Source organism: Mustela erminea, chromosome 1, assembly GCF_009829155.1.
Source record: "Mustela erminea isolate mMusErm1 chromosome 1, mMusErm1.Pri, whole genome shotgun sequence".
In the NCBI taxonomy this organism is placed as follows: domain Eukaryota; kingdom Metazoa; phylum Chordata; class Mammalia; order Carnivora; family Mustelidae; genus Mustela; species Mustela erminea.
In genome coordinates this window covers 98,751,771-98,764,912 of record NC_045614.1, presented here as the reverse complement: position 1 = coordinate 98,764,912, position 13,142 = coordinate 98,751,771, and the positions used below count along the sequence as shown (strand labels likewise).

General features: G+C 42.1%; 1 protein-coding gene across 6 annotated transcripts in view; it reads right to left on the bottom strand.

The window, feature by feature from the left end:
* Positions 1-3,579: 3,579 nt before the first annotated feature.
* CASR (calcium sensing receptor) overlaps positions 3,580-13,142 on the bottom strand; it is a 75,215-nt gene continuing 65,652 nt past the window's right edge. For 5 of the 6 annotated variants that reach the window (XM_032334936.1, XM_032334935.1, XM_032334939.1 and 2 more), the window contains 3 exons: positions 9,894-10,124; positions 6,609-6,732; positions 3,580-5,283 (listed from right to left, as the gene is read on the bottom strand). In XM_032334936.1, the coding sequence (XP_032190827.1) occupies positions 3,767-5,283; positions 6,609-6,732; positions 9,894-10,124 (1,872 nt within the window). In that variant the 3' untranslated portion in view covers positions 3,580-3,766. The remainder of the gene's footprint in view (positions 5,284-6,608; positions 6,733-9,893; positions 10,125-13,142) is intronic. The other variant, XM_032334946.1, reaches the window with a different exon arrangement.

Genomic DNA, 13,142 nt, shown 5'->3' with positions numbered 1-13,142 from the left:
GAAAACTCTTCATAACTATATAATTCATTTTTATTTTCAAAAGAAAGATAAACAGTTTTCCATTGCCAATGGATTCTAAAGAATCTTAAAAAAAAAACCTCTTGACTTACTTTATACAAGAGAGGAAACACACCCTTGTTTGTTGAGGCTACTGTTTTTTAGCTTTCTGCTACTAACAGGTGATATTGAGAGCAAATGGCTGTTAATTATCTAAAACTGAAACCCAGAAAGACTAAGAACATAAGGTTTATACTTCCCAAATAGATTTGAAGGAATAGAATATGGGGTAGGACTTTCTTTTGGGAGGAGAGAGAAAGAGCTAGTTGGTGGTGAGAGCAGATGGATCTCTGAGAAAACCCTGACCTGTTCCCTGAGCCAAAAAAACTCAGAAAAGGGAGGACAGTAAAAATTTATCAGTTTTCCCATTGCTTCTGTAACAGTACCACAAACTTACTGGTTTAAAACAACATAAATTTATTATCTTACAGTTCTGGAGACCAGCAGCCCAAAAAGGCCCCTACTGGACTAAAATCAAAGTTTTGACAGGGCTGGTTTCTCCTGGAAGCTCTGGGGAGATGATTTTTTTTTTTTTTTTTTTTTTTTTTTTTTTTTTTGCCTTTTCAGCTTCTAGAAGCCGCCTGTGTCTCTTGGCTATCCTTCCCTTCCATATTCAAAAGTAGCAATGATGTGTGGAGTCTTTCCCGCGTCACATTATTCTGATGCTGATTCTCTGCTTTTCTCTTCCACTTCTGAGGAGCTGGTGATGATATTGGGCCCACATGAATAATTCAAAATAATCTCCCCATCAAGGTTGACAGATTAGCATCCTTAATCCCATCTACAACTTTACTTCACTCTTGCCACATAATTTGTCATTGTAGGTTTTGGGGATTAGGGCGTGGGCATCTTTGAGGGGCTGTTATTCAGCCTTCAACCAATTCCGGTACAGATCTGGAGACACGCGCCCTCTCTTCCCTCTGGCACCTTTGTGGAGGCAGCAGCGAAGTAGAGACCAGGAAGGAGGGGCCTGGGAGCTGCCAGGCAGTTCCCAGGCCCCAGTGTTCTCTCTTCATGAGAAAGCTGGCAGGCCTGGGAGGATACTATGGTTGGGACAAAGTAATGCAGCTGTGAAAATCACCGTGGATCCCATGACTGGGGACCATGTGGGGATGCCAGGCCCCAGAGGATGCCGGTGTGGAGGTGTAACAATTACAGAGGGCCCAAGAAGAATGTTCTCAGAGATGTCAGTTGGAGTTGTTGATGTTTGACGAACACCAGCTCCCTTTTCACGAAAAGCCCTCATGGAAGGGGGAGGCCTCTGAAGCGATTCAGAAAACTCTGAAGTTACTGAGAAAACCCCAATTTAATTAAGATAAATTGGGCTGTCACTAGGCTGAATGGGAATTTGAGATAGAAACTAGGTTGTTACAGAAAAATAAAGATCATGTTTTACCCTGCTGATTTTGTCTGAGAGTTGTGCCTGCGGCATGTAAATGAGGACAATGATGTCGAGTTTACCGTTCTGACAAGAATATTGGGAAATACTGTTTTATTTGTAAGCACTTGGTGAAATGGAGCTTAATGTAAATGTTGCGTGTTTTCTAGATGAGCCCCCTCCAGATCAGCAACATGGATGTTGCTGAGGAAGGATGAAGGGGTGACATTTTGTACAGCGAAGTGTGTTTCTACACGGCTATTTTGATGCATAAAAGCCAAGCCCTCAAACTTTTCAGTTACCTTTGTGTGTTTGTTTTTTTTTTTTGTTTTAAGGTGAAGTAAAATGTTGAATGTAAATCTTTACTCAGCTCTGTGCCTTGCTCAGTGGTATGATGAGGGCAGGAGCAGCAGGTGGGGCCTGAGGCCGGGGCCCTTCCTGGCTTGGGGAGCAGATACCTCACCAGCATCTTCCAGTCATGCACCCACACGGTGCCCTAGAATGTGTCAGAGGAAGAAGTCATCAAGAGCTGTGAAGTTGAAGCCTCACATAGATTTAGTTGCTATATTTTGGCTTTCCTTAAGAGCAGCATTTAGAGTGATCTAAGAAACTACTGCCAAACTGGTGACCGTCTTCCCTTGGTGCTGGAACCAGAGAAGCAGAGCAAGGGGACCTCTGGGGGTCTGACTGACTTTTTGGCTTTGCCACCCAGAGCCAGTGTTGCTAGGACTGACCCAATCCCTTGAACCAGATCCCAGAATTCTTGGGGGTTATTATGAAGGAAGATTTTGTCCTCAGTGGACTTGTCATTAAAATCTGAGTGGTAAACAAATAAGGTTTGTTTTATATTCTAAGCAAGTGAAAAAATAATTGCGATATCAGTAATAATATTAACTAATATTTATTGAGTGTTTATTATGTGCTAGGCACCATGCTAAAGTACTTTACATACATTATCTTGTTTAATTCACATAAGCGCTCTGTGGGGAAAGAATGATTATTACCTTTATTTTAGAGACAAAGAAATTAGGGTTTAGTGAAATTAAGGTTCCCTGCCTGTGGTCACCCAACTTGTAAGTGACTGGCTTGAACCCAGGTCTCTCTGACTCCAGACCCTGAATGCTCAGAAGAAGCTGTGCCATTCAATCACTTTAACTACCCATAGGCAGATCCCCATTTCTGGAGGGAATACAGGTATGGTATTTGGTGTGTGTGTGTGGAGGGGGAGTGCCAGGCTAAGGTTCTTTGAGACATCTCTTGGAATCACACTTTCTTATCCCAGCAACTGGTAGAGGTTAATGATTGGAAGCTTATTCTCCACAGGGTCAGGTGTGGATCCGGCTTCAGAAAGCCTTGGGGGCAGGATGGGGGGAATTTCTGGATCCCTGGGACTCACTTGGTCTTAGTTCATGGAGGTGAAGGTGGTGAGGTGGGCAAGGGTGGGCAAGGAGTTCAATAATACTGCCTTTTATTAACCAGACTGTGACTTTTTTTTCCAGTTTATATTGTCCATGAACTATTATAACAGAAGCATTTTCTTAAAGATAAAACTAGTTGTTAGAATATTAATTACAGATACAGCTCATTGGATTCACGTGTCCCTTCCCAGCTATCTGAGGTGATTCTTGTGATCCTGGAATCTAAACATGGCATCATTATCATATTCTTGACCAAATGCAGTTTGTACAGGAGGGATGCTAACGTTCTAGATGTTACATGATAGCAGCAGCAAGTAGGAGACCAAATATCTTACAGTTTTCATAAATAGGAGGGGACATGTTCACCTTATGGTTTTGAACATTTGAAGTTCTTCCCATTGTCGAGGTGCTGGACAGCACTGGTGACGTTCTGTCTTTCAGACTCTTAAATTTAGTGGTGGCCAGCCTGATGTTTTGTCACTCTGCACACTTTTGTCTCTGGGCCAGGGTGTCTGCAATGTTCAGAGTAGGCATTTCAGTGTTAAGGAAAAAAGAAGGGAATAAGTGGGTTGCTTACAGCCTTTGTTTCATCTCTTGGCTTTTGGGTGAATTGAACAGAGGATGAGAGCAGAGAAGAGACGTGAGGAGCAAATCTGATTATGGTGTTCTCCATACTCTGACATAGCCAACCACAGAGTCGCGCGGCTCCTCTTCTTTTTTTTTTTAAATTTTAAAGGGAACATGAGTCAATTCACTGTTATTTCAAACAGTTCAACAAAGTATGAGGTGTTTGGTGTGTTTTATTCCTCCTTCCACAAAAGAAAGGAGTCTGGGGTGATTCCTCATTCCTGTCAGAGAATGTGTTCCCAGGAAACCCCTCTGGATCCTCCCTGACTGGCCATCTTCTTCCATTTTACGAATGCAGTATGTTTTCTGTGACACTGCTGCCTCCACTGCTGATGACAAAGCTTTGTGAACTGGACACTACAAGTGCCGGGGACATCTCCTCGGGGTCTTCTGTCTCTGGTCGGTGGTCCCCCCCCACAGGCCCTTGCAGGCCTGTCTCCTGCACAGTCAGTTCTGAGTCTGTCTCTCCACACTGCAGCGGGAGCAATGCCTGGTGTCTGCTCAGGGTCTCATTGCTTCTCTGGGCCTCCAGGGAGTTCTGGTGTGTGGAATTCCTGTGAGCCATGGCACTCTTCTGAGGCTCGTCAAAGCTCAGTGAGAAGGTGACGGTGCCACTGCCAAAGATGACCTTCTGCTTGCACCTGGGCTGAGGCTGTGGCTGTGGCTGCGGCTGCTGCTGGAGAGTCAAGGGTTGCTGTGGCTGCTGCTCTTGCTGGGTCAGGGCCAGTGGCTGCTGCTGCTGCTTCTGCCTCTCGGGCTGTGGGAAGGGGTCTTCACTGTTGCTCTTGCTGCTGATGGAGGAGGAAGGCGTGGAGCCCGTGGAGCCCCCGAGGCTGCTGGACCGCTTGCGGGAGACATTGCTGCGGCGCAGTGTGGCCCGGGCTGCCACCTTGAAAGCATGAGCAGCAGTGCTGCAGCGCACCTCCTCAATGGTGTTACGGGATGGCTTGAAGAGGATGATGTAGACCTTGTTGAAGAAGATGCAGGCCAGCAAGCCAAAGCTGGCTGCCAGGATAGCGATCACTTCCACGGCAGAGACAAACTTGCCGTAGGTGCTGGCGTAGGCTGGAATGAAGGAGATCCAGACGATGAAGAAGATGAGCATGCTGAAGGTGATGAACTTGGCTTCATTGAAGTTCTCTGGCAGCTTCCGGGACTTGAAGGCAAAGAAGAAGCAGATGGCAGCCAGCAGGCAGGTGTAGCCAATCAAGAAGCCCAGTGCCATAAGTGAGCCCTCATGGCATGTGATAAAAATGATCTCATCCTCCAGCTCATGGTTGCGGTAGCTTGAGGGTGGGGCGGTATAGAGCCAGATGACACAGATGACGATCTGCATGAAAGTGCAGAGGAAGACCAGCAGGAACTGCAGGTTGAGCCCCCACCACTTGCGGTGGAAGCTCGTGGGGATTTTGGCTTCAAACACCAGCAGGACACGGTTGGTTTTCACCAGGATGCATGATATGCAGAGCACGAAGCTGATGCCAAAGGCTGGCTGGCGCAGGCGGCATGTCCAGTCCTGGGGCTCACCAATGAAGAACAGGGAGCTAGAGAAGCAGCAGAGCAAGGAGAAGAGGAGGAGGTAGGAGAGCTCTCGGTTGGTGGCCTTGACGATGGGTGTGTTACGAAACTTGATGAAGACACCCAGCACGAAGGCTGTCAGGAAAATCCCCAGCACGGCAAAGAGAGTGAGTGCAATCCCAAAGGGCTCTGTCCAGGACAGAAACTCAATCTCTTTGGCAATGCAGGAAGTGTGATTTTCATTGGACCAGAAGTCATCGGGGCACTTGTCACAGGCACTTGCATCTGTAAATTATTCCAGGAAAGAGTTAGATACTGTATGGCATAGACTGTAATTTGTGAGTTTGAGTGTGGTGGTAAGGGTATAGAGGTTATTGGATGTGGTCACTTTAAATTTTCTTTGTTGATGGAATAATTGTGATTTTTACATTACAAACACACTGAACTTTGACTTATGTTTAAAAATATACTTATTTAATTTCATGTATTTATAATAGTTCTGTTATTTTTTCCTTTATACACAGTGGGGGGTCATGCCACATGTTTTCCTTAGCACTACTTGCTGATGGTTTATAGCAGGGAATGATCCATCTTGCTGGACAGGTGGCTACCTACACACTAGGTGTCTAGCATAGTTCATCAACTTTCTATAGTGATATGCACTCAGCCTGACTCATTTTGCATATATGGATGGACTCTGTGGACATGTCAGAATAGACTTCCTCTTAGAGCAAGGGAGAGTATCCCACACAAAAGACCTTGCCTTCCTTACTCCATATCTATGCCTTTCCAGTGAGGGAGACTGCAGACTCATTCAGACAATAGACATTTATTAATTCTCTTCTATGTCCCAAACAGCATGCAGTTTGGGGGAGTAAAAGGAGCATGGGCTTTCAGTCAGAGATTTGGATGGGAATCCTGGCTCTGCCATTTACTAGCTGTGTAGCTTTGGTCAGGCTCCTTAACCTCTCTGAGTCTCAGTTTCATCTCTGAGTCATCTCTGTAATGGAAACAATAATCCCATTATTGTGGTGAGGATGAAATGAAATGATAACAATAGTAACAATTACAGTTAATATTTATAGGGTGCCTCCAATATGTCAGGTAAGGTTTTTATTTAATATTTATCTAGAACTTACCATTTGCTAAACTAACATTAACTCATTTAATTTCCCAAACTCTATAAAATGGGCTTATTTTTCCCATGTTATAGATGAAGAAACTGAGGCACGGGAAAAGCATAAGTAGACAGCAAATGCAATGCCAAGCACCCAGCAGGCAATATATCATGGCCTATGAACTCTGTAGTCTGGAACAGACAGAACTTTGTCTATTCAGGGCTCCTGAGCTATAAGAAAAGGAATACAATGTTGAAGAGTGGTATCAAAGTAAAAGAAAGATGTCTAAGCTTTTATAGTATTACAAGACATCTAATATTTCTTTTCTATCCCCCTCAGTGCTTGGCCCAATGTGACTTTCAGGCATACCTTGTTCAGTGAGAAACTGTGCTAAGTACCTGCTCAGCATAGCCCTTTCAGGGACATCACTGACCCGAGGGCCCCAAAGTGGACAAGGCTTTGCGTGGTGTCCATGAGGGCATGTTCCTTTACCTGTTTCATCACTGTATTCCCCATCAGGACACTCCACACACTCAAAGCAGCAAGTGGGCTCCCCCTCAATGATTCCTTTCCTGGTCCCTGCCAGGCAGTCTCGACTGCAGTTGGAAAATGGCACCTGGAGAACCGAGAGCACAAAAGTGAAGGGCTGCAGCTATGGAATCAGGTTCACAGCTCCTTTTACGTAAGTACAGGGGAGGAGTTTGTGCACAAGGACCAGTACAACAGACTTCAGGCCCATTCCAGACAGAGGAAGCTCCAGAGATCCTTGTTCCTGTTATTTATGAAAAGGAGAGATGTCCATGGGCAAGTGCCTGCACCTGTGCGCGTGTGCACGCATACACACACACACACACACACACGCACACACTCACTCATGGGATTCTGGAAAGATTAGTTATTGAGACTCCACACAGTGACCAAAATCCACTTTAAATAATCCCCTGTTCCATTCCCTCCAAGTCTCAGAATGGGACACCTGTTTACTTTCCATGGAAACAGTAGTTTAAGACAAACTAAAAGATACAGGGACATGGACCTACACACGATAGGACAATTACAAGGGGGAGATGCTGATATGAGAAATTTGTTTGGAAAATGAGACTTTGAACTTTGTAGTGAATTGTAATTCCTGCAATTTTATTTTAGGCTTTATAGGGAGACTTCTGAGATACTTGTAACCATTCAGCAAGGAAGGCGGGACAGGCATAGAGGGGTCAAAAGTAAATGGATCAGAAAGATATGTCAGGCAATTACTATCCAAAAGAAATCTGCAATAGCTATATTAATTTCAGGTAACAGAGATTTTATTTATTTGTTTATTTCCCTAGTGGGCTCAGGGTGCATGGAATTTGATTGATCATAATCCTTGTTTTTTTTTTCCCTATCATGTTTTTATTTATTATTTATTCATGTTTCAATCTCTTTTAGTCATTTTTAATGATTACCACCCAAAACAAAAGCTTGGACCAGGACAATAACCTACACCTAACTGTATGGTTTCCTCTATCCCTTGCTTCCTCCCCCACCAGATATTCATAACCGAGATGACCACTATTCTATGTTTACCACAGGCAAATAACACTAAACTTTCAAGGAACAGATGAATTTATCTTACGTAAACTCTACCAAAGTTTAAAAAAAAAAAAAAAAGAAAGGAGCACCTAACTCTTTCATATAAGGGCAGTGTAACCCTGATTCCAAAACTGGACAAGAGCAGTATGAAAAAGAAAAAAAGAAATTACAGTCTCATCTCACTACTTTGTCTTCAGAAGCAGACCTGAGTTGAGAATCTATGTACAGGTAGTTTATAAAGAAAGTTCTTTCAAGGGAACCGGGAAGAGAATGGAGAAAGTCAGACACAGAAGGGAAGAAGACAACAAGGGTGTGATCTTGAGCAAAGACCCTCAAAGATTAGCTTCTGCCTGATCCCACAGGAGAACCCTCGACTCTAAGTTATTCCTCAGAGCTCTCCTGACCTGAGGAAAAGGGATCCAGGGCTTTCATGCTTCCACACCACTAATTTTTAAGGGTTATTTTAGGGAAATGTAAATTCCTAGGCTCTTCTACCTCTCTGAGCCTGTGGGCAAAGTGGGATCTATTAGCCTGCTGGTTGTCTCCTGAAAAAGAGTGATGAGTTCTGGTTATTGGAAGGAAAAATACACAGAAGTCTGGAGCTATATACTAAGTATAAGGAATCTGAAAGGATCTGGAAAGAATGTAACTGTTTTTCACCACTTGAAAAAAGATGAAAAGTACTAAAACAATTAACAAACTCAAAGGACTTAAGAAACAATATATATCATGGTCATGTTGGGTTTATGCCAGCAATGCAAACAAGTTTATCATTAGAAAAATCTACAGGTGTCATCCCCTGCCTTAATAAGTTAATGCAGAAAAATCATATGATCATCAATAGATGAAGAAAAAACATTTGATGAAATTCAACACAAACTTATGATTAGAAACTTAACTGAGAAAGGAGTTAGGAAGAAATATCTTTAACTTGTAAAGGATGATATAGAAAATTCTTAGATAAACATCATTCTATATGAGAAAATATAAGAAGCATTTCTTTTAAAACAAGAATGCCCGCTATCACCACTATTATTAAACATTGTGGAGTTCATAGCTAGTGGAATAAGACAAGAAAAATAAGGGCATAAATATTGGAAATAACTCAATAAAACTTATTATTTGCAGATCATATGATTGTCCACATAGAAAACTTAAAAGAAATAAAACCAGATTGTTAGAAATAATTGGGGAGCTGCCCGAAACTAAAATGCTAGACTTCTCATATCCGAATTTCGTTAGTTTTTCTTAGAAAGACACTTCACCTTTTGTTTGATTTTGGTTGACTGCCAGATCCTTAAATGGTTGTTTTTGACAGTTTTGTCTAATTTATTGCTTCATCATTTCAGAAGCTCTACTTCTGCCTCATTCCATATGATCATGTCAGATAACATGGCAGAGCTCATGCTATTTTCAAAGTGTCTCTTTAATAAGACTCTTCCCTTCTCTTCCCACCTATCTGCATGGTTTGGAGACATCTTACAAAGTTAAACACATGGAAAACAATAAAATAATTTCTTTGTTCTAACAGAAAAGAAATAACTGATTTGACAAGAAGTTTTTTTAAAAAATCCAAATAGAAGATGATTGGCATTATCTTCTAATGAAAGAGGGATAGAAAGGGCAGTATTGGACCGGAGGATTTCTAAGTTTCCTGGGACCCTGGGGAGGGAAGGAAAGGAGAAGAAATAGTGAAGGATGGTACACATTAGCACTCTCAAACATAGTAACACAGTAAGCTCAGAGATTTTCTCTTTCCCAAGTCATCAACCCATATATATTCTAAGAAATTGTCCTTTTGATTTATAAGTCCATCTTGAGCTATTTGGATGACAGGGAACTAACTGAATAGTCCAGGCTCTGCCTTGAATGATGCTTATGTTTGCTTAAATATTTTGCACTAGTTGGGGAAAGTTTTAGACAAGAAAATTGTTAGCTATTTAGCCAAGGAGTCAGATTTATAAAGAATAAATTTTCCAATATAGTAGGTATGGGGCTCAGGTTCTGAGGATTCTCCTCTTTAGTGTACTAAACACTGATAGATTTCACAGAGAACCTTGGCAGTGCACAGTTAGTGAGTTGAAGGACGTGGACTTACCATTTTTCAAGTCCAGTGGTGAAGCCCAACCCTCTTCCCCCCAAGGCCGAGCACAATTTCCTCGGCACATGGTAGAGCCATCTGTTGTTCTGATGGAGAGCACATACCTCCCTGGAGAACCCACTCCACAAGATTTTCTCCTCATTGATGAAGAGCCTTTCTCCTTTCTTGGCATAGACGTTGTAATAGCCGACTTCCTTAAACACTATGGAACCATCCTCTGGGGAGAGGTGCCAGTTGATGATGGAATAGTTCCCCATCAGGTCACCACATTCATCGAAAGTCACCTGCTCCCCCATATTGTTGGTAAAGTTTAGGTGCCGGAGGTGCTTCAGGACCTAAAGAGGAATGAAGATTCTGAGTATAAGCCACAAGGCTGCCATGTATGGTTAAATATTTTGGGAAGAGACACTTTTTCTAATTTACACTAAGGTACTTGCATGTGTTAGCAACAGCCCCGGTAAGCCATGGGCTTTACTTGGTATTCAAATTGAAACACTTTCTTGAAGTCAGGCAAATAGTACTGTCACCTCCTTTTTTTTTTTTTTTTGATGGGGAAAGTGAGGCATAGAAATGGAAGTATCTTGTTTAGGGTCACACAGTTAGCAAATAGTATAAAGCCTGCGTTCTTAACAGCTGTGCTCTGTTGTTGCATCATTAAGCTTCTGGCTTTGCTTCCCGTATGCCCCTGATGTGGCTTGGAGGAGGCAGTGGACACTCAGCCCCTTCCATGTGGGACATGCCAGGGGTCACTGAGCCACCAAGAGAGATTAAGACACAGTCCTGCCTATGAATGTAGGGATGCTTGCTTCTGCTGTACCTCACAAGTCACTGGGCTTTATCATTCTCTAACTCTGAGCATGTTTTTTCACTTTTGTAAGGAGAGTGCTGGGCCAGAGAGGCTACAGGGTCTCTACAAACCTTGGTATGGACTTCTATTCTGTGGTTTGGTGGTCTCAGAAGTACATCTAGAGGCACTTCTCCTTTTTATCATAAAAACCAGCATCTAATTTGACACTGGGAAAAAATTTTGGGTTGATTTTGTTTAGTGGATGGTCTGACTGGGGCCTAGCAGCCATTATCCATATTAATGTGCATGACAAACTGAGCTGATTGAGCTAGACCTTAAGTGTTCCACTACTTGAGGGCCGCTTTAATGTCCCATTCCATTCCAGAGTTGACACTGCTTTTTAATACATCGGTAATGAGATCATTTTCAAATAAACACTTATTATAAGGAAAATTAAATGGGGAAAAGGAGTTACCTGAATTTTCTCAAAACAACTCTGGGACAAGTCTGGGGACAGAGTCTATGGCAGACCACATATGCACACGAACATAGCACCCTGGGTGCCTCACCTAACCTTCTCTGTGTGATTTACTCCTTTAGTGTTCTCATTGCTGTCCTGCTATACTCTGGCTGCCCTGACTTTTGTCCAGACCTATGGAGGAAAGGGGTTACCTCACTCCTTGCTACCTGTTCTTCTGCTCTGCAACCAGAACTGCTAAGCTATCCTCAAAAAGATGAAGAATGAATCCTACTAAGGATTCATACCACCTGTGTTCTCCAGAGCTTTCCTCAATGGTCATCAATCTTATATTTCTTCATTTTTACTGAGCTCTTAACCCTGTCTGCAGAGTGATACTCCAGATTTGCTCCTTTTTTATACATTCAGCTCTCCTTCTTTTTCCTCCTTGCTCTTGGAATGATCTGGCCTCCTATAAAGAGTGGTATCTGTGGTGTCACTTTTGTCTCTACCCCAACACAACCCTGTCCTGACACAGCTTTCTTCCCCTGAGAGGAATATACAGTCCTTCTACTCTGTAAGGCAAACCCTCTTTTGCAGTACTTAGAACCTCATTCCTTCCACCCACCCTGGAACTTTTCTGACATGGTCAATATATCTGTCTCCATTCCACAATCATTCTCTTCCCACAACCTGCTGGGGATCTCTCATGTCTCAGAAGAAATATGCTTCAAACTTCTCTAAGTAGCTTCCAAAACCTTCTATACTTTCATCCCACATACCCACCATTACTTTCAGTGCAAGGGTTTTATCCTAATTGTACAGGGTCCATGGTCATTTCCACAATTGTGCTAACTCTGTCTTTGCTCTGTTGTGTGTAAAAGGAGATGAAAAGAGTGGAGAGGCAGGGAACTACCTCTTGTTTATACTTCCTATGTGTCAGGCACTGTACTAATGCTTTACACAATATCTCTTTTAATCCTCACAACAACTCTGTTATTATCTTTATTTTATAGATGAGGAAACAGACATAGAGAGGTCAAGAAACTTGCCAGTCAGAAGCTAGGAAGTTCTTGAGCTATGATTGAAATATGAGCTCTTCCTACCACATCATCCCGCCTTAGATAGAAATTGTTTAGAGGGTCCATGGCAAGTATTTGTCAGTAATATTTCCTCATTAAATATATTTTTAAAAAATCATCACTCTTATTTGAAGAATAATCTTAAAAACACATATAGTGGTAAAGCTAGAGTATTTAGTATAAATTTACTTTCTATTCAGGTTTAATTCCTTGGTTCTCAATTATGCCAGGCATCAAGCTCCCTTTATCCTTTTTTCTGTCTATAGGTTCTCTGCAGTGAAACTCTCCAGGCATCAGTGCGTGAATAGAAAAAGGAACAGGGACAATCATTTTAAAATTAAATGGTTTTCTTCTACATTGGTCAAATTGGGTAGAAAAGTGACTCAAAGATAACCACTGGCTATAACCCTTTTGCATTTCTATTGGCCTGGGATTGAGATTTCTACCATAATCTTAATTTGAATGAAGAAGGAGCTAATCAAAAACCATTTTCTTAAAGTTTCCACTAAAAAACTCATTTTAAATATAAGGGGAGATTTGTATGCTGTTAGGATGAATCAACAATAAATATTTATAGAGTATCTACTATGCGTTCTGAACTAGGCTACAGTAGTATAAGGCTTAGTAATATAGTCCTCTTGGAGTTTACAAATGGGTTAGAGAGATAAGGAATAAGACATAAATATTGGATGAAATAACAAGCCATGTGAGATAAAATATAGTTAAGCTCTAACTTATGGGCTATCAGCTCTAAATACAGTTATGTTCAGGAGATATGGAAATTAAAAAGGAATACTAAAAATCTCAATGCAGGCTTGAGGCATGGTAGAAATTTGGATTGGCAGAGGACAGAAGGAAGGATGGTGTTAAGAACAGTGGGAAAGGCATGGACAAAGATCAAGTTAGGAATAAATATGAAGTGGAGTGGGGACAATAAAGAAACCAGCTTCTTAAAATTTGTGTATGTGGTAGAGAACAAAGGGAAATAAAGTAGATAGGTAAAGAGGAACTAAGGCACAGAGGCTAG